This window comes from Bos indicus x Bos taurus, chromosome 10, assembly GCF_003369695.1.
Source record: "Bos indicus x Bos taurus breed Angus x Brahman F1 hybrid chromosome 10, Bos_hybrid_MaternalHap_v2.0, whole genome shotgun sequence".
Classification (NCBI taxonomy): Eukaryota; Metazoa; Chordata; class Mammalia; order Artiodactyla; family Bovidae; genus Bos; species Bos indicus x Bos taurus.
Genome location: NC_040085.1, coordinates 7,848,951 through 7,868,443, shown reverse-complemented (window position 1 = coordinate 7,868,443; position 19,493 = coordinate 7,848,951). Strand labels below are relative to the sequence as shown.

The 19,493-nt window shown below is 40.4% G+C and overlaps 1 protein-coding gene across 1 annotated transcript in view; it reads right to left on the bottom strand.

Annotated features, from left to right (window-relative positions):
- IQCH (IQ motif containing H) overlaps positions 1-19,493 on the bottom strand; it is a 217,321-nt gene that overhangs the window by 195,061 nt on the left and 2,767 nt on the right. Inside the window, 2 exon segments of the mRNA XM_027553044.1 lie at positions 12,612-12,703; positions 14,088-14,210. Coding sequence (XP_027408845.1) covers positions 12,612-12,703; positions 14,088-14,210 — 215 coding nt within the window.

Genomic DNA, 19,493 nt, shown 5'->3' with positions numbered 1-19,493 from the left:
CTTTAGTATTGTTACCACGATAAAACTGCAGTTGTTTATTAAGCATAAGAACTTCCAAGTCTGATAAGGGCCATTATAGCATGGATAAAAAGCTATATCTCTGGCTGAGTTTATATGACTTACAATTGACAGAATTACTGTACTATAAAACATTTATTGGTTAAAAAAAATGCTGTATTTTATTAAATTAAGTCACAAGATAGCCAATGTTAAATATATTAAAAATGCTATTCCTAAGCAGTTCATCCTTATATCTTTAAACTTCTAGTGTTCTATGTAATTGCAAAGACTTAAGGATCAATGTCTTTGCAATTACAACTGGCTTCCCAGGTGGCGCTAGCAGTAAAGAACCCGCCTGCCAATGCAGGAGACCTGAGTCACAGGTTTGATCCCTGCATTGAAAAGATCCCCTGGAGAAAGAAATGGCAACCCACTCCAGTATTCTTGCCTGGAGAGTCCCATGGACAGAGCAGCCCGGCGGGCTACAGTCTACAGGGTCGCAATGGTTGGACATGCCTGAAGCCACTTAGCACTGAGGATAAAAGTGTTAAAGGTCTTCCTTGTTAAGCAGTCAGGAGTTCCATGGGATAGCAATGCGCAAAAAAAATAAAGTTATAAGAATGTGCATATGCATGTAACATAGGTCTTAATTTAAAGCAGGTTTCAGTTCTTTAAAATAGTTAACATAATTCAGGTCAATTGATTCTATTGTCCACTTCTGTAAAATTATCACTAAAAAGCAATTTATAGACTTCTGGTTTCATTTCAACATGGAAAGAGCTTGGAAGTTATCACGCCAACCCTCACAATAAGAAACAGCTGAAGAAACAGAAAAGCAACTCTTCTTAGATACATCAAAGAACTGAGGAAACTGCAGGGAAAGCTGCTGCCTTCAAAACTGGAAAAAGCAGTGGATAAAACCCAAGAGCAGAAACCTGCTGCTAGAGCCAGTACTGGAAGAACACTTAAATTCTAATCAACAAAGTGTTGGAGGTTCAGAATAGATTCACTTGAAAGTTAAAATCTCTCAGGGGCCAAGTCTTAGCACAGCCTACAATTTCATGAGTTTTACTTCTAGGAGCCCCACCTTATTTTCTCTGTGAACATCAGAGGAAAAACCCCTTCCTGCTTCTAGCAGGGCAAAGAGCAGGAAGAGAGGCCATTTCAAAACACTCCAAGCTCTGTTCTTTGTTCTGTTCTCTGCAATGAAGGCTGTGTCTCACGGAGAACTATTTTACCAGAGCCTTATCTGATCTGAAGGAGGGCAATTAGCCAACTCCAGCCCCCTTTGGTCTTCCTATCTCACCAAAGAGGGGAAAAACGCTGAGAAAAATTTGTGAAGAGTCCAGGGGCACAGATCTTCCAAAAGATTGAGACCTAATCACAGGATTATTGAATGCTTCCCCCCAACACACACTACATCCACTTCTGTGCAAGGCTCAGATTCTACATAGGAAAGAGATTCTAGGGAAACACAAACACAATAGAGAGGCTAAAAACAAAGATAATTGGTGAAATGAAACCTCAGATACCTACAGTTATAGCAGATGGCGTAGCTCCTGGCCAGAAAAATGCCTACTTACACTAAACGCCTACTTACCTGCCTGGTATTCTCTGTGTGGTTTTTCATCTGTCATTAATTTTGGAAAATTCTTAATATCTTATAGAAAAACCTGCCCATTTTTTCTACCCCCTCAGTAGCACTGAGTACTAGGGTGGCTTTATATGTTTTGCTAATTTGTTAGTTTTCTGTAACAAATTAGATCACAAACTAATGGACCACAGCCCTGTCTAACTCAATGAAACTATGAGCCATGCCATGTGGGGCCACCCAAGACGGGCGGGTCATGATGGAGAGGGCTGACAGAATGTGGTCCACTGGAGAAGGGAATGGCAAACCACTTCAGTATTCTTGCCTTGAGAACCCCATGAACAGTATGAAAAGGCAAAATGATAGGATACTGAAAGGGGAACTCCCCAGGTCAGTAGGTGCCCAATATGCTACAGGAGATCAGTGGAGAAATAGCTCCAGAAAGAATGAAGAGGCTGAGTCAAAGCAAAAACAACACCCAGTTGTGGATGTGACTGATGATGGAAGTACAGTGTAATGCTATAAAGAACAATACTGCATAGGAACCTAGAATGTTAAGTCCATGAATCAAGGTAAATTGGAAGTGGTCAAACAGGAGATATAGCAAGAGTGAACAGTGACATTTTAGGGATCAGTGAACTAAAATGGACTGGAATGGGTGAATTTAACTCAGATGACCATTATATCTACTACTGTGGATAAGAATCCCTTAGAAGAAATGGAGTAGCCCTCAGAATCAACAAAAGAGACCAAAATGCAGTACTTGGATGCAATCTGAAAAACAACAGAATGATCTCTGTTCGTTCCCAAGGCAAACCATTCAATATCACAGTAATCCAAGTCTATGCCCCAAACACTAATGCTGAAGAAGCTGAGGTGGAATGGTTCTATGAAGACCTACAAGACCTTCTATAACTAACACCCCAAAATGATGTCCTTTTCATTATAGGGGATTGGAATGCAAAAGTAGGAAGTCAAGAGATACCTGGAATAACAGGCAAATTTGGCCTTGGAGTACAAAATGAAGCAGGGCAAAGGCTAACAGAGTTTTGCCAAGAGAACGCACTGGTCATAGCAAACACCCTCTTCCAACAACACAAGACACAACTCTACACATGGACATCACCAGATGATCAACACCGAAATCAGACTGATTATATTCTTTGCAGCCAAAGATGGAGAAGCTCTATACAGTCAGCAAAACAAGACGGGGAACTGACCGCGGCTCAGACTAAATTGAAAAAAGTAGGGAAAACCACTAGACCATTCAGGTATGACCTAAATAAAATCCCTTACAGTGGAAGTGACAAATAGATTCAAGACATTCGATCTAACAGAAAGAGTGCCTGAAGAACTATGGATGGAGTTTTATAACATTGTACAGGAGGTAGGGGTTAAAGCCATCCCCAAGAAAAAGAAATGCAAAAAAGCAAAATGACTGTCTGAGGAGGCCTTAGAAATAGCTGAGGAAAGAAGAGAAGCTAAAGGCAAAGGAGAAAAGGAAAGATAAATCCATCCGAATGCGGAGTTCCAAAGAATAGCAAGGAGAGATAAGAAAGCCTTCCTCAGTGATCAATGCAAAGAAATAGAATGGGAAAACAGTAGAATGGGAAAGACTAGAGATCTCTTCAAGAAAATTAGAAATACCATGAGAACATTTTGTGCAAAGATGGGCACAATAAAGGACAGAAATTGTATGGACCTAACAAGCAGAAAATATAAAGAAGAGGTGGCAAGAATACACAGAAGAAATATACAAAAAAGATCTTAATGACCCAGATAACCATGATGGCTCATCTAGAGCCAGACATCCTGGGGTGTAAAGTCAAGTGGGTCTTTGGTAAGCATCACTATGAACAAAGCTAGTGGAGGTGAAGGAATTCCAGCTGAGCTATTTCAAATCCTAAAAGAAGATGCTGTGAAAGTGCTGCGTTCAATATGCCAGCAAATTTGGAACACTCTGCAGTGGCCACAGGACTGGAAAAGGTCAGTTTTCATTCCAATCCCAAAGAAAGGCAATGCCAAAGAATGCTCAAACTACTGCACAGTTGCACTCATCTCACATGCTAGCAAAGTAATGCTCAAAATTCTCCAAGTGAGGCTTCAACAGGACATGAACTGAGAACTTCCAGATGTTCAAACTGAATTTAGAAAAGGCAGAGGAACTAGAGATCAAATTGCCAACATCCATTGGCTCATACAAAAAGCAAGAGAATTCCAGAAAAACATCTACTTCTGCTTTATTGACTATGCCAAAGCCTTTGACTGTGTGGATCACAACAAACTGTGGAAAATTCTTCAAGAGATGGGAATACCAGACCACTTTACCTGCCTCATGAGAAATCTGTATGCAGGTCAAGAAGCAACTCTTATAACTGGACATGGAAAAACATACTGGCTCCAAATTGGGAAAAGAGTGTACTTCAAGGCTGTATATTGTCACCTTGCTTATTTAATTTATATGCAGAGTACATCACGTGAAGTGCCAGACTGGATGAAGCACAAGCTGGAATCAAGATTGCTGGGAGAAATAGCCACAACCTGAGATGGGCCGACGGCACCACTCTTATGGCAGAAACCAAAGAGGAACTAAAGAGCCTCTTGATGAAAGTGAAAGAGGAGAGTGAAAAAGCTGGCTTAAAACTCAACATTCAAAAACAAAGATCCAGTCCAATTACTTCATGGTAAATAGATGGGGAAACAATGGAAACAGTGACAGACTTTCTTTCCTAGGTGCCGGGAGCCGGCATATTGCATATTGAGTGCATATTGCATATTGAGTGCAGCACTTTCCACGGCATCATCTTTCAGGATCTGGAATAGCTCAACTAGAATTCTATCACTGCCGGGAGCCAGCGTGAGGAGCTCCACCCATGACAAAGGTCATGAGGAAGGAGGCTCGGCATATGCAAAGGCGGGATCGAGCCTCAGGAGTCCCCCTGGAAATTCTTGAGTATCTACCCCCAAAACCAGAGTCTGCCTACTTTCTGCTTTGTGCTTTCACCTACACCTCTGACTTTACGGGGGGCTGTCCCCCACTACCTCTCTCTGAAAAAAGAGTTAGCTTACAGCTCCAGTTAATAATTCCTGGGTGTGACAGTGTTTCAACCTACAAACTCCTTTGGAAATCCTCTAGCCTGCCTGAATAGGTTTTTTCGGCCACATGTGATTGTTCAGAGCCTCCCAACTGTGAGAGGAAGAATCTGTCTAAACACAGATTCTTCTGAGTAGTTAAAAGATTGATTAGAAATTGTATTGGTGAAGGGTTTTTCACTTATTGAGCCAATGTTTGCTGCTAAGTCTCCATACCCCTTACCTACTGTGTCCTTGGCAGTGTATTGATTGATATAATGGGTGTGTAGAAATGTAAGTAGTAGCTCAATGTTTGTAACCTTGGACCCTTGAGTTAATTCTTTTCTTGACTGAGCCCACCTCACCTTTGCCCTATAGGAATGCAGCTTTGTCCAATGCTTTTTTGGAGGCTGGTGCCTGACTTTGGAATAATCACCTTTAGAGAAAAATAAGTTCCTTAAAATGTTAACAGGCCTCCTGGCCAGAAGATGATGTAGTTCACCTGAACTTTTGCATATGCTAAGTTTGAAAGCCTGGCTTCAATTAGGACCAGGAACTGCTGTCCTTGCATGACTCCACCCCTTCCCCCATTATCCTCTATGCACAACTTAAGGTATAAAAACTACTTTGGAAAATAAAGTGCGGGCCTTGTTCACCAAAACTTGGTCTCCCCATGTCACTCTCTCTCCCAAATTCTGGCTGAGTCTCCATCTGGAGCGCGGAACCCGCCATGCTTGCTAATTATGCCTGGGCTTCTAAGATCCGACCGGGGAGGCCTCAGTGTCTCCTCTCCTTCGGGAGAACGGAAGGACGCCTGCGGCCTACGTAAGTGGTGCAAACTTCTTGTCTTGAAGTTTTATTGGTCTCCCGCATAAACCAAGCTACTCAGCCTCTTTTCTCCACTGAATTTTCCTACTGAGCTATCCTCATCCTATTACTCTTTATATCTTTGATAAAATATTTAAATAAATAGGTCACCGACGCCGTCCCCGCTTCGAATACCCTGGATAAGCCAGGGCTGGTCCCCGGCACCTAGGCCTCCAAAATCAATCAGATGGTGATTGCAGCTATGAAATTAAAAGACGCTTGCTCCTTGGAAGAAAAGTTATGACCAACCTAGACAGCATATTAAAAAGCAGAGACATTACTTTGGCAACAAAGGTCCATCTAGCCAAAGCCATGGTTTTTCCAGTAGTCATGTATGGATATGAGAATTGGACTATAAAGAAAGATGATCGCTGAAGAATTGGTGCTTTTGAACTGTGGTGTTGGAGAAGACTTTTGAGAATTCCTTGGACTGCAAGGAGATCCAACCAGTCCATCCTAAAGGAAATGAGTCCTGAATATTCATTGGAAGGACTGATGCTGAAGCTGAAACTCCAATACTTTGGCCACCTGATGCAAAGACCTGACTCACTGGAAAAGACCCTGAGGCTGGGAGAGACTGAAGGCAGGAGAAGGGGACAATGGAGAACGAGATGGTTGGATGGCATCACTGATGCGATGGAAGTGAGTTTAAGTAGTCTCCAAGAGTTGGTGATGGACAGGAAAGCCTGACATGCTGCAGCCCATGGGGTCACAAAGAGTTGGACACGACTGAGTGACTGAACTGAACTGAATTGCTAATTTGTTAGGCAAAATAGTAATATTGGTTTGGCCAAAAAGTTTATTCAGGTTTTTATGTAAGCTGTTATCAGATCAGTCGCTCAGTCGTGTCCGACTCTTTGCGACCCCACGAATCGCAACACGCCAGGCCTCCCTGTCCATCATCAACTCCCGGAGTTCACTGATACTCACGTCCATCGAGTCAGTGATGCCATCCAGCCATCTCATCCTCTATCGTCCCCTTCTCCTCCTGCCCCCAATCCCTCCCAGCATCAGAGTCTTTTCCAATGAGTCAACTCTCGTATGAGGTGCCCAAAGTACTGGAGTTTCAGCTTTAGCATCATTCCTTCCAAAGAAATCCCAGGGCTGATCTCCTTTAGAATGGACTGATTGGATCTCCTTGCAGTCCAAGGGACTCTCAAGAGTCTTCTCCAACACCACAGTTCAAAAGCATCAATTCTTCAGCGCTCAGCTTTCTTCACAGTCCAACTCTCACATCCATACATGACCACTGGAAAAACCATAGCCTTGACTAGAAGGACCTTTGTTGGCAAAGTAATGTCTCTGCTTTTGAATATGCTACCTAGGTTGGTCATAACTTTCCTTCCAAGGAGTAAGCGTCTTTTAATTTCATGGCTGCAATCACCATCTGTAGTGATTTTGGAGCCCCGAAAAATAAAGTCTGACAGTGTTTCCACTGTTTCCCCATCTATTTCCCATGAAGTGGTGGGACCAGATGCCATGATCTTTGTTTTCTGAATGTTGAGCTTTAAGCCAACTTTTTCACTCTCCTCTTTCACTTTCATCAAGAGGCTTTTGAGTTCCTCTTCACTTTCTGCCATAAGGGTGGTGTGTTATAGATGACCCTAAATGAACTTTTTAGCCAATCCATTATATAGTTCAATTTGTATTCCTATGGTTCAACAGTGCTATTAAACATTTTTCACATACTTACTGGTCATTTGCATTTCCAGCTCTGTGAGTAGTCCACTGATGTCGCTTTGTCTGTGCCGAGGTTTTTATTATGATTATGGCAAGAAAGCACTTTGTATTTAACAGTGTTAGTAATTTTTGTATCACATATGTTGGAACTGTTTTTCCTATTTGTTATTTTATGATGCTTCTTAAAAATTTTTATTTTTTGTTTCAAAAAACTTCAAAGCCACAAAGAATTTGAAAGGATAGTGAGCATGCAAATACCCTTCACCTAGATGACCAAGTGGAAACAGCTTGTCCCCTGTGCTTTGTCTCCCTTTGTCACTAGGATGTAGTCATATTCTGAATAAGTGGGATTTGTGTACTGCCTTGTAACAACGCAGAAGAGGATGGCTCTAAGGGGGTCCAATAACTGAGTGAGAATATACCTTCTAATCTATGCTTATCATTTAACAGAAACCTCTTCTTTCCTTCTCATTGTTTCTCACTATTATTTATTTGCTTTGTTCTTTTTTCCCCCCCTCAAACACTAGTGTAACCGAATATAAAATGAAGATTTCTGTGCAGTTCTGATGGTGTTGGTACAGATGGTAGTCACCCTCCTAGTGTCAATAAGCAAAGGGTGGTCGTTAAGAACAGTGTGAGCAGATATCTCATGCAATAAAATCTGTGCAAGCCAGCAATGATAAGAGGAAGAACCTCACTTTGACACAGAAGAAGAATCATTGCCAAAGTGGGAATAATAATGAAGCCTATTTTGAAAACAATACAAAAGCACTTTGAGCTCTTTGGAGAAAATGTACCACTTTTGACAATATCCTTATCATTGTTTTCTGAATGACTGCTGGGAGAATCTTCCATTTGCTGGAATCCATTGTCATCATGTCGTGTACCTACTGGGTTTTGTCTCTACTAGACAAAAAAACCACCAGATTTTTTCCTTGAGCAATACTGGCGAAAAAGGAAAACCATCCTCTGAAAATTAGACTTCTTGGCTTTTATATACCTATGGTGTAGGAGAGGACACTTGCAGACAGTTGACTGGACTCTAATCTGGGCCTCATTGTTCTTTTTAAGTTTTAAAAATTGAAGGATAGTTGGATTATGTGTGTTAATTACTGCTATACAGCAAAGCGATTCAGTTATACATATATATGCATTCTTTTTTAAAATATTATTTTCCATTATGGTTTATCATATTGACTATAGCACTTTGTGCTATACAGTAGGACCTTGTTTATCCATCCTATATATAAAAGGTCACATCTTCCACTCCCAGGGACTGCCTTGGACCTGCTTACTTTTAAGACCCAGTTTGGACTCTCTCCAGTTTTTGACCATGGCTCACTTCATTTCATTTTCAAATTTGAGGCCACTTTAGCCTCCCAAATCCACAGCAATGACTGAGATGCTCCCCCAGGCTTGTAGGGCTCCTACGAACTTGCCAGGCTCCCATCTTCCTGATAAGACAGCCAGTGGTTGTATTACTTTATTGAACAGGAAAGGAAGGATGCAAAGACCCTTTCTGGGTTCCAGCTCCACGCCCCAGTTCACATTTTTCTCCATTCTTCCAGACCGTAACAGGGGCAAGGGCACTCCGTGGCCATGGAGAACTGTGCAAGCAAAGTGCTCTGCCAGAATCTTTGTATTTGGTTCTCTGCTACCTAGTCTGTTCTCTTCAGCTATCATAGCGTGCAAAACTGCAGCTCAGAAACTCTGTGCTCTGTCAAGAGGAGAAGACAAAGAGGAACTGGAGACAGGACAGGAGAACTTTCTTGAGGGCTGGTGACACACAGCTCGTCTCTGTCCTACTTCCCCTGCCTTCTCCACCTGGAGCTTTTTTATCGCTGTGTATCCACTCCACCTCTTGGATGGACACTCCCCGCCTACCACACATCCCCTGGCTGCCATCTAAACAGTCCTCCCGCTTGGCCTTGTGCGGCTCTCTTGACTTATTATTATTTTTAATATTTGTTTATTTGGCTGTGCTGGGTCTTAGTCGTTGCATGTAGGGTCTGGTTCCCTGACTTGGGATCAAACCCAGGCCCCCTGCACTGGGAGTGTGGAGTCTTAACTGCTGGACATGAGGGAAGTCCCTGTTGTTTTCATTTAGAACTGAGTCAATATGAGGTAGTAAAATAACCTCCAGTATTTTCTTCTCCAAGAATCCCTTTTGTTATTTTCCCTACAGATTCCTTGTTTCAAACAATGATTTATATAAACCTATTTGAAAATCATATTTTTATTCTCAAATTAAAAAATCTAAGGTAGGGCAATTCCCTGCTGGTCCAGTAGTTAAGATTTCATGCTTTCATTGCCAAGGGCATGGGTTTGATATCTGGTGGGGCAACTAACATCCCACAAGCTGCATGGTATGGCCAAAACAAACAAACAAAACCCTAAGATATAAATGACTTCAAACTAGACAGACTAGTGAAGGGTTGCCTCTGCCAAGGGATGATGGCTGCCTGTGGCACTACCTTCATGGAGGGGAAAGGGAAATGGGTACACTGAACACCTGAGGCTCTGTTCCCCACTACAAGAGCTGGGACCTGGTTGTATCTCTGGGTTTCTCCCTGAAACTTGACCTCTCTGTTTGATGTGATTCATTTACCCTTGATATATATTTATGATGCAAAAAGGACTACAGGGTTTTAAGCTTCATACAAAACCCTGATCTACGTTCACTTCAATTCAGAACGCCTAGACTGAAGAAGGTCCAAACTAAGAAAAGGTTATTTCTCTTTTTATTTTTTAATTTTTTTTTTTACTATGGTTGGCTTACAATCAGTTATACATATATACTCACCTAGAGTATATACACTCATCTAGAGTCAGACATCCTGCAATGTGAAGTCAAGTGGGCCTTAGGAAGCATCACTACAAACAAAGCTAGTAGAGATGATGGAATTCCAATTGAGCTATTTCAAATCCTGAAAGATGATGCTGTGAAAGTGCTGCACTCAATATGCCAGTAAATTTGGAAAACTCAGCAGTGGCCACAGGACTGGAAAAGGTCAGTTTTCATTTTAATCCCAAAGAAAAGCAATGCCAAAGAATGCTCAAACTACTGCACAATTGCACTCATCTCACATGCTAGTAAAATAATGCTCAAAAGTCTCCAAGTCAGGCTTCAGCAGTATGTGAACTGTGAACTTCCAGATGTTCAAGCTGGTTTTAGAAAAGGCAGAGGAACCAGAGATCAAATTACCAATATCTGTTGGATCATCCAAAAAGCAAGAGAGTTCCAGAATAACATCTATTTCTGCTTTATTGACTATGCCAAAGCCTTTGACTGCATGGATCACAATAAACTGTGGAAAATTCTGAAAGAGATGGGAATACCAGGCCACCTGACTTGCCTCTTGAGAAACCTGTATGCAGTTCAGGAAGCAATGGTTAGAACTGGACATGGAACAAGACTGGTTCAAAATAGGAAAAGGAGTACGTCAAGGCCGTATATTGTCACCCTGTTTATTTATATATGCAGAGTACATCATGAGAAATACTGGCCTGGAAGAAGCACAAGCTGGAATCAAGACTGCCGGGAGAAATATCAATAATCTCAGATATGCAGATGACACTACCCTTATGGCAGAAAGTGAAGAAGAACTAAAGAGCCTTTTGATTAAAGTGAAAAAGGAGAGTGAAAAAGTTGGCTTAAAGCTCAAGATTAGGAAAACTAAGATCATGGCATCTGGTCCCATCATTTCACGGCAAATAGATGGAGAAACAGTGGAAACAGTGTCAGACTTTATTTTTGGGGGCTCCAAAATCAATGCAGATGGTGATTGCAGCCATGAAATTAAAAGACGCTTACTCCTTGGAAGAAAAGTTATGAACAACCTAGCCAGCATATTAAAAAGCAGACGCATTACTTTGCCAACAAAGGTCCATCTAGTCAAGTCCATGGTTTTTCCAGTAGTCATGTATGGATGTGACAGTTGGACTATAAAGAAAGCTGAGCACCGAAGAATTGATGCTTTTGAACTGTGGTGTTGGAGAAAACTCTTGAGAGTCCCTTGGACTGCAAGTCTGATCCAACCAGACTAAAGGAGATCAGTTCTGGGTGTTCATTGGAGGAAGTGATGTTGAAGCTGAAACGCCAATACTTTGCCCACCTGATGCGAAGAGGTGACTTATTGGAAAAGACCTTGATGCTGGGAAGCATTGAAGGCAGAAGGAGAAGGGGACGACAGAGGATGAGATAGTTGGATGGCATCACCGACTCAATGGACATGAGTTTGGGTGAACTCCAGGAGTTGGTGATGGTCAGGGAGGCCTGGTGTTCTATGGTTTATGGGGTTGCAAAGAGTCGGACACGACTGAGCAACTGAACTGATACTAATGCTGATACATATTCTACTCTTTTTTAGATTCTTTTACTATATAAATCATTACAGGGTATTGAGTTCCCTGTGCCATACAGTAGTTCCTTATTAGTTATCTATTTTATACATAGTTGTGTGTGAAAAGGTCATTTCCCTTTAACTCAATACTAATTTTAATAAATCATCTCTTAGGCTGTATTATTAATGTATATGTTAGTTGCTCAGTCGTGTCTGACTCTTTGTGACCCGATGGACTGTAGCCCACCAGGCTCCTCTGTCCATGGAATTCCCCAGGCAAGAGTACTAGAGTGGGTAGCCATTCCCTTCTCCAGGAGATCTTCCTGACTCAGGGACTGAACCTGGGTCTCCTACATTGCAGACAGATTCTTTACCATCTGAGTCACCATTTCAAGCAAGTTTATTACTTTTGTTTTGTTTACCCTGGATACCAAAATCATCTTTACAGTAAAGCACATATGACGGGCTAAGAACTATAAAGAAAGCTCCAGATGATCTAAATAGCATAAAAATGGATTTGCTTTAAAATATTTCCTATAGGAATTGAATTTGGCACGTTGTTGTTATTGTCTAGTTACTAAGTTGTGTCCGATTCTTTTGTGACCCAATAGACTGTAGCCCACCAGGCTCCTCTGTCCATGGGATTTCCCAGGCAAGAATACTGGTGTGGGTTGCCATTTCCTTCTGCAAGGGATCTTCCTGACCCAGTGATTGAATATGCATCTCCTGCATTGACAGGCAGATTCTTTCCCATTGAGCAACCAGCGAAGCTGTTGAATTTGGGATATGCTTTACTAAAAATACAAAAGATGTAACACCAAAACTAGGACCCTGAAATAACTGTCATGATGGCAAGCATTAAAATGCAATGAAAATAACAAAGAATAACTTTATTAAAGTCTAAATTCTGCCATTAACTTCATATGCAAAACTTGTATGGAAGTTAGAATGCATATAAAGCAAAGGAAAATTTATCTTTACAGTCATCTCACTGAGTGAGAAAAGTTGTTTGCTGGTTTTGTACTTATTTTAGACCCTAAAATGGTTATTTTACTTACCATTTGGAAGCATGAGAAGAATATAAGTTATAATCAATAGGAGTTGTTAACACATGTTGGTGTACAACGTTTAAATACTTCTCGATGTGTATCTGTTACAGAAAAGTTAAAGTTTAGGCCATTAGAGTGGACTGGAAATCCTCACCTAATTTTCTCCATTACATTAGGTTAACCCTCTGACTGATGTAATTAAGCCAAAAGACATAACATGCTATGTGTTTATTACAAGCCTAAGGTATCATTAGGCATCTCAAGGCCAAATTACTTTATCCCAAAAAGCATCATAAACAGTTGAGACTCAAAGCTGAAGTGACCTGCAGCATTTTTCACAAATGAAACTGCACAGTAGTCAGTTTGCTACTTGGTCGGGGGAACTTGCTAGGTACAATGGACACAGAGTAATGTCTTTCTCTTACCAGGACTTCAACCAAGCATCTGAGGAAAGAGTTTGGCCTTTAGGTAACAGATTATTTTAAATGGCCAAACCCAAAGACTCCAGCTGGGTCCAGCCCTCTCACCATCACGTTATATAGGACAACAGCATGCTAACCCGATGAGGCAACAACATATTACCCCATCTCTCAGCCTCAGGAGCTGAGCTAGGAGGCCAGTAGGATGCAACAGTGAAGGCTGGAAGCAAGAGTAGAGATGCTGATAGAGGTCTAGACAATGGAGGTGGTCTTTATTGGAGCCACGTGCTAATAGATCCTGGTTTTGTATATGAGTGTTATCCTAGTCTGAAGATTGGATTCTCCTGTGCCATTAGGTCCATCTATAATAATGAAGTTCCTATTTACTTTTTAAAAAATATTTATTTATTTATTTGGCTGTGCCAGGTCTTCATTGCAACACGTGGAATCTTTAGCTGGGGCATGTGAACTCTTAGTTACAGCATGTGGGATCTCGAACCCTGACCAGAAATCAAACCCAGGCCCCCGCCGGCATTAGAAGCTTGGGGTCTTAGCCACTGGACCACCACAGGAAAGTCCTCCTATCTACTTGAGTTCTATTTCCAGTGTTATGTACTAGGTTATAATATTTAAAAATTACTTAATATTAAAACACTTAAGCTATTAAGGAAGAGTAAACTCTATTTTTTAGAATCCCAGTGATTCTGATAGAAACTCTCTACAATGTATTGGTATGAATCCTTTTCTGTCAGGCATACTGTTAGACTAAGAGTAGTTATTTTTAAAATTATAAATTCTTTTTATCAAACCACATTTTAGGGGTCATAAATTACTGCATAATCATATATTATCCATGTCTCACATTCTTTGTGGCCTGTGACAGGATGTAAATTAATCAATCAGCTAATAATCACCATTCTTAAAAAAGGAACAGGATGGGAAAGCTGATGACCAACCAAAGCCCCCTCTATTCCAGAATTACACAGAGCCTGTGAGAAGCACAGTTCTTCTGGAGGAATCTTTGTCTCCTTCCAGGATTTTATTTAATATCTAAATCTCTACTTACTTTTAACCCCATTTCAGTCCTTTTGATGGCTGTTTCAAGATTCTGAATGTCTAGAGCCCCGCCTTTTTCCTCAAGCGGGAATTTTGTTAATTTCTCCCTTAATTCATAAAGATCTTCATGGACCTAGAGAGAGAAACATGTAAAAGAATACATAAATATTACACCTAAAAGAGTTACTTAGCTTAAAGGTTTGCAATCTGCTTGAATTGCTAAAGACAATAAAGTTGATTTAAAGGTGGTGTTCATTGAAAAGACTGTCCTTATAGTTCTAGGATATGCTTTATTAGAAGCACATTATGGCTCCAGTTACTGTCTTTCAGATTTTGAAAAATTAAGATTTTATACAATTTTCTATTTGTCCTTCCCCCATTAGAAACGGATCCAAGATAAAATTGCAACCCAAATACCTTCTGCTTTCTCTGGTGGAAAAGAAGGTGAGTCAGATATAAGAAAAAGTTCATTCCAAACTCTGATTTCTACTAATTGATTGAGAGGTTAAAAAGAAAAAAGAAAACTTTCAGAAAAGAAAGGTTCTAGTGAAAACAGTGCCTGTCAAAAGAGAATTCTAAATATGTTGACAGGGTCTATTGGTTTTCCATTCTAGCTAGATCTTCCCCACTTAGTGCGCTGAAGAAGCAGTTCTGTAGGGGTGGCCTTAATTTTGTTTTATGTACTCAGAAATGAAAACAATCCATGAAGAAAAAGCAACATGTCATTACTTGAACATTTTCCTTCAGTTCATATTTTCCTTAGAAATGATGAATATTTCTCCAAAGTCAAGCACCCTCAGAGTAACGTGAGCATTATGAAATTAGACAGCACAAGATTCTCTGCCTTCATATTAGAAACCAAACTTCCAGAAACAAATACAGATGGCACCAATTATGGCATGGGCTGCTGCCACAAGAGAAACATTTTGCTATGCAAATTTATGAACCCAACACCTGTTTCAGCAATAGTCACACCAATAACAATCTGCAGATTGGGTGGCTAAAGGCACTTTGAAACAGTTACCTTTTTCTCTGTTGGTATAACTGGACCTATACATTGATCCAGCCTATGTTATCAGTTACTCTCAAACATTCCCAAGGAGCCAAGTATTTGAAAGATCAAAAGATTTGCATCTTTTCACTGATGAGCAGCACAATCTGGCAGACAGATCAGGTCATTTGTACCCTGCACAAATTATTATATTGAGCCTCCAGGGCTCACAGATTGAAATTTGAACACACCTACTGTTTGCTGATAGGCACTAAGGATGAAGATGTATTAATATTTTTTTCGATTTTTTTGTCCAAATTACTGCTGCAAGCTATTTACAGTCTATTGTCTAAAGACATTTGAAAAGTACAAAAAGGCAGTTCAAGGGCAAGCCCACTTCCAGGCCCATAATTTTGTGGTTTCACTTTTTCTTTTTTAAGATTTATTTATTTATGGTTGCACTGGGTCTTCATTTTTCTCTAGCTGTGGTGCATGGACTTCTCATTGTGGTGACCTGTTGCAGAGAACAGGCTCTAGGCACACGGGCTTCAACAGTTGTGGCTCTAGAGAGCTGGCTCCGTAGCTGTAGCTCACAGGCTTAGCTGCCACAAGGCATTTGGGATCTTCCAAGAGCAGGGATTGAACCCGTGTTCCCTGCATTGGCAGGAGTATCCTTAACCACTGGCCCACCAGGGAAGCCCCTGGCTCAACTTTTGAATGCACTGAATTTCCTTCTTGTGGCTCTAGTATCTGTAGCTTCATGTATCCTTGTATAATTATACCTGTCAACTGCTGGAGGGAGTGAAAACAACACTGGACTATTTATCAGGGAACTGAAAATCTGGCTACTTCTTCTGTTTTGTAGGAACCATTATGTCTTCATAGAGTTGGGAGATAATATGTAACAGTCTAATAGTAATAACTTGGTAAAAGGCAGATGAACATGATTCCTTGTTCTATTACTAGTCACACAATGTCCATGCACACCATCCACATTTCCTCTAGTGTCCTCACCAAGGGGGAAAAAGAGAATTACTCTTCTTATGTAATGGAAATGAGACAATACATGTGTAAATGAACTAATACAGGCTTTGGAATCAGACAGCTATGAACTAGAATTCTATTTCCTTCTTTACTAAACTGAGATAGGCAAATTTACTTTTTTTTTTTAGAGCCTTAGTGTTCTTATCTGTAAAATGGGGATAAATAGCATCTTTCAACATAGTGGCAAGAATAAAATGAGTTAAAAAGATGTAAAGTGCTTTGTCCAGGGCCAGCCACAGAGGAGGACACTGAGCCAATGTTAATTCTTTTCTCCTAATTGGTAAAACCTAGTGAAACACTTTGTATGTAACTGGCACTTAGTTAATATTCATTGACTTGAATTACTCCCTTAATCTTTCTGAAGAGCTTTTTACTTTCCTAGCCAGGTATTGTCTTCTTCCCTCTTAGTAACTGCACAGCTGTTTGTATAGCCGCAACAGAGACAACTACTATAGGAAATGTTTCACCAGACCTGGGTAGAAAAAGATTAGGTTCTAAATCTTTGTTCTTTCTTCAAATAGATTCACTCTCCCATACTGAAATTTTATGTGTCACCCATCATTTTTGTGATTATCAAATACATTGTGTTCCATACATTTCCCACTTGGAGAAAGATTTCGACAGTTTGGGGACAGGGCTACTTAATAAGAAGCTCTCAAAAGATTTAATGCAGACAAAAATTGCTCTACAATTTAAATTATTTTTTAGACTTTTGCCATATCATGTGGCTTGTTGGATCTTAGTTCCCCAATCAGGGATTGAACCTGGGCTCTTTGCATGAGGAGTCTTAACCACTGGACCACCAGGGAATTTCCTAGAATTTAAGAGCCATGCAACACCATGTTCATGGATTGGAAGAATCAATACAGTGAAAATGAGTATACTACCCAAAGCAATTTACAGATTCAACGCAATCCCTATCAAGCTACCAACAGTATTCTTCACAGAGCTAGAACAAATAATTTCACAATTTGTATGGAAATACAAAAAACCTCGAATAGCCAAAGCGATCTTGAGAAAGAAGAATGGAACTGGAGGAATCAACCTACCTGACTTCAGGCTCTACTACAAAGCCACAGTTATCAAGACAGTATGGTACTGGCACAAAGACAGAAATATAGATCAATGGAATAAAATAGAAAGCCCAGAGATAAATCCACGCACATATGGACACGTTATCTTTGACAAAGGAGGCAAGAATATACAATGGATTAAAGACAATCTCTTTAACAAGTGGTGCTGGGAAATCTGGTCAACCACTTGTAAAAGAATGAAACTAGACCACTTTCTAACACCATACACAAAAATAAACTCAAAATGGATTAAAGATCTAAACATAAGACCAGAAACTATAAAACTCCTAGAGGAGAACATAGGCAAAACACTCTCTGACATACATCACAGCAGGATCCTCCATGACCCACCTCCCAGAATATTGGAAATAAAATCAAAAATAAACAAATGGGACCTAATTAACCTTAAAAGCTTCTGCACATCAAAGGAAACTATTAGCAAGGTGAAAAGACAGCCTTCAGAATGGGAGAAAATAATAGCAAATGAAGCAACTGACAAACAACTAATCTCAAAAATACACAAGCAACTCCTACAGCTCAACTCCAGAAAAATAAACGACCCAATCAAAAAATGGGCCAAAGAACTAAATAGACATTTCTCCAAAGAAGACATACAGATGGCTAACAAACACATGAAAAGATGCTCAACATCACTCATTATCAGAGAAATGCAAATCAAAACCACTATGAGGTACCATTTCACACCAGTCAGAATGGCTGCGATCCAAAAGTCTACAAATAATAAATGCTGGAGAGGGTGTGGAGAAAAGGGAACCCTCTTACACTGTTGGTGGGAATGCAAACTAGTACAGCCACTATGGAGAACAGTGTGGAGATTCCTTAAAAAACTGGAAATAGAACTGCCTTATGATCCAGCAATCCCACTGCTGGGCATACACACTGAGGAAACCAGAATTGAAAGACATGTGTACCCCAAAATTCATCACAGCACTGTTTATAATAGCCAGGACATGGAAGCAACCTAGATGTCCATCAGCAGATGAATGGATAAGAAAGCTGTGGTACATATACACAATGGAGTATTACTCAGCCATTAAAAAGAATACATTTGAATCAGTTCTAATGAGGTGGATGAAACTGGAGCCTATTATACAGAGTGAAGTAAGCCAGAAGGAAAAACATAAATACAGTATACTAACGCATATATATGGAATTTAGAAAGATGGTAACAATAACCCGGTGTACGAGACAGCAAAAGAGACACTGATGTATAGAACAGTCTTATGGACTCTGTGGGAGAGGGAGAGGGTGGGAAGATTTGGGAGAATGACATTGAAACATGTAAAATATCATGTAAGAAACGAGTTGCCAGTCCAGGTTCGATGCACAATACTGGATGCTTGGGGCTAGTGCACTGGGACGACCCAGAGGGATGGTATGGGGAGGGAGGAAGGAGGAGGGTTCAGGATGGGGAACACATGTATACCTGTGGCGGATTCATTTTGATATTTGGCAAAACTAAGACAATTATGTAAAGTTTAAAAATAAAATAAAATAAAATAAATTAAATAAATAAATTTAAATTAAAAAAATAAAGCAGAAAAAAAAAAAAGACTCAGTTTTGTCAAAAGCAATCTTATAATTCCATTTCTTTGCTAGTCCTAGGATCACACTTTGAGATAAGAGCTAAAGATAAGAGTTTAAATGAGTCATTCTCATTTTATTGTTGTATGGTATACACTCCTGGCAAACCAGACAGAAGAGGTTGAAAAAGAATTCAGTCGGTGCAGTTCAGTCGCTCAGTCGTGTCCAACTCTTTGCAACCCCATGGACTGCAGCACACCAGGCCTCCTTGTCCATCACCAACTCCTGGAGTTTATTCAAACTCATTCCATCGAGTCGGTGATCCCATCCAACCATCTCGTCCTCTGTCGTCCCCTCTCCTCCCGCCTTCAAACTTTCTCAGCATCAGGGTCTTTTCTAGTGAGTCAGTTCTTCACATCAGGTGGCCAAAGTTTTAGAGTTTCAGCTTCAGTATCAGTCCTTCTGGGGAATATTCAGGACTGATTTCCTTTAGGATGGACTGGTTGGATCTCCTTGCAGTCCAAGGGACTCTCAAGAGTCTTCTCCAACATCACAGTTCAAAAGCATCAAATCTTCAGTGCTCAGCTTTCTTTATAGTCCATCATTCACATCCATTCATGACTACATATATTAATTTTTTCCCTCATTATACATATTCTACATTGTATCAGGGAGAATTTTACACTGTATATACAGATCAGACTCAATAATTAGATTAAGGGGTGGCCTCTCTTTCTCTACATAGCCCTCCACTTAAGTGTGT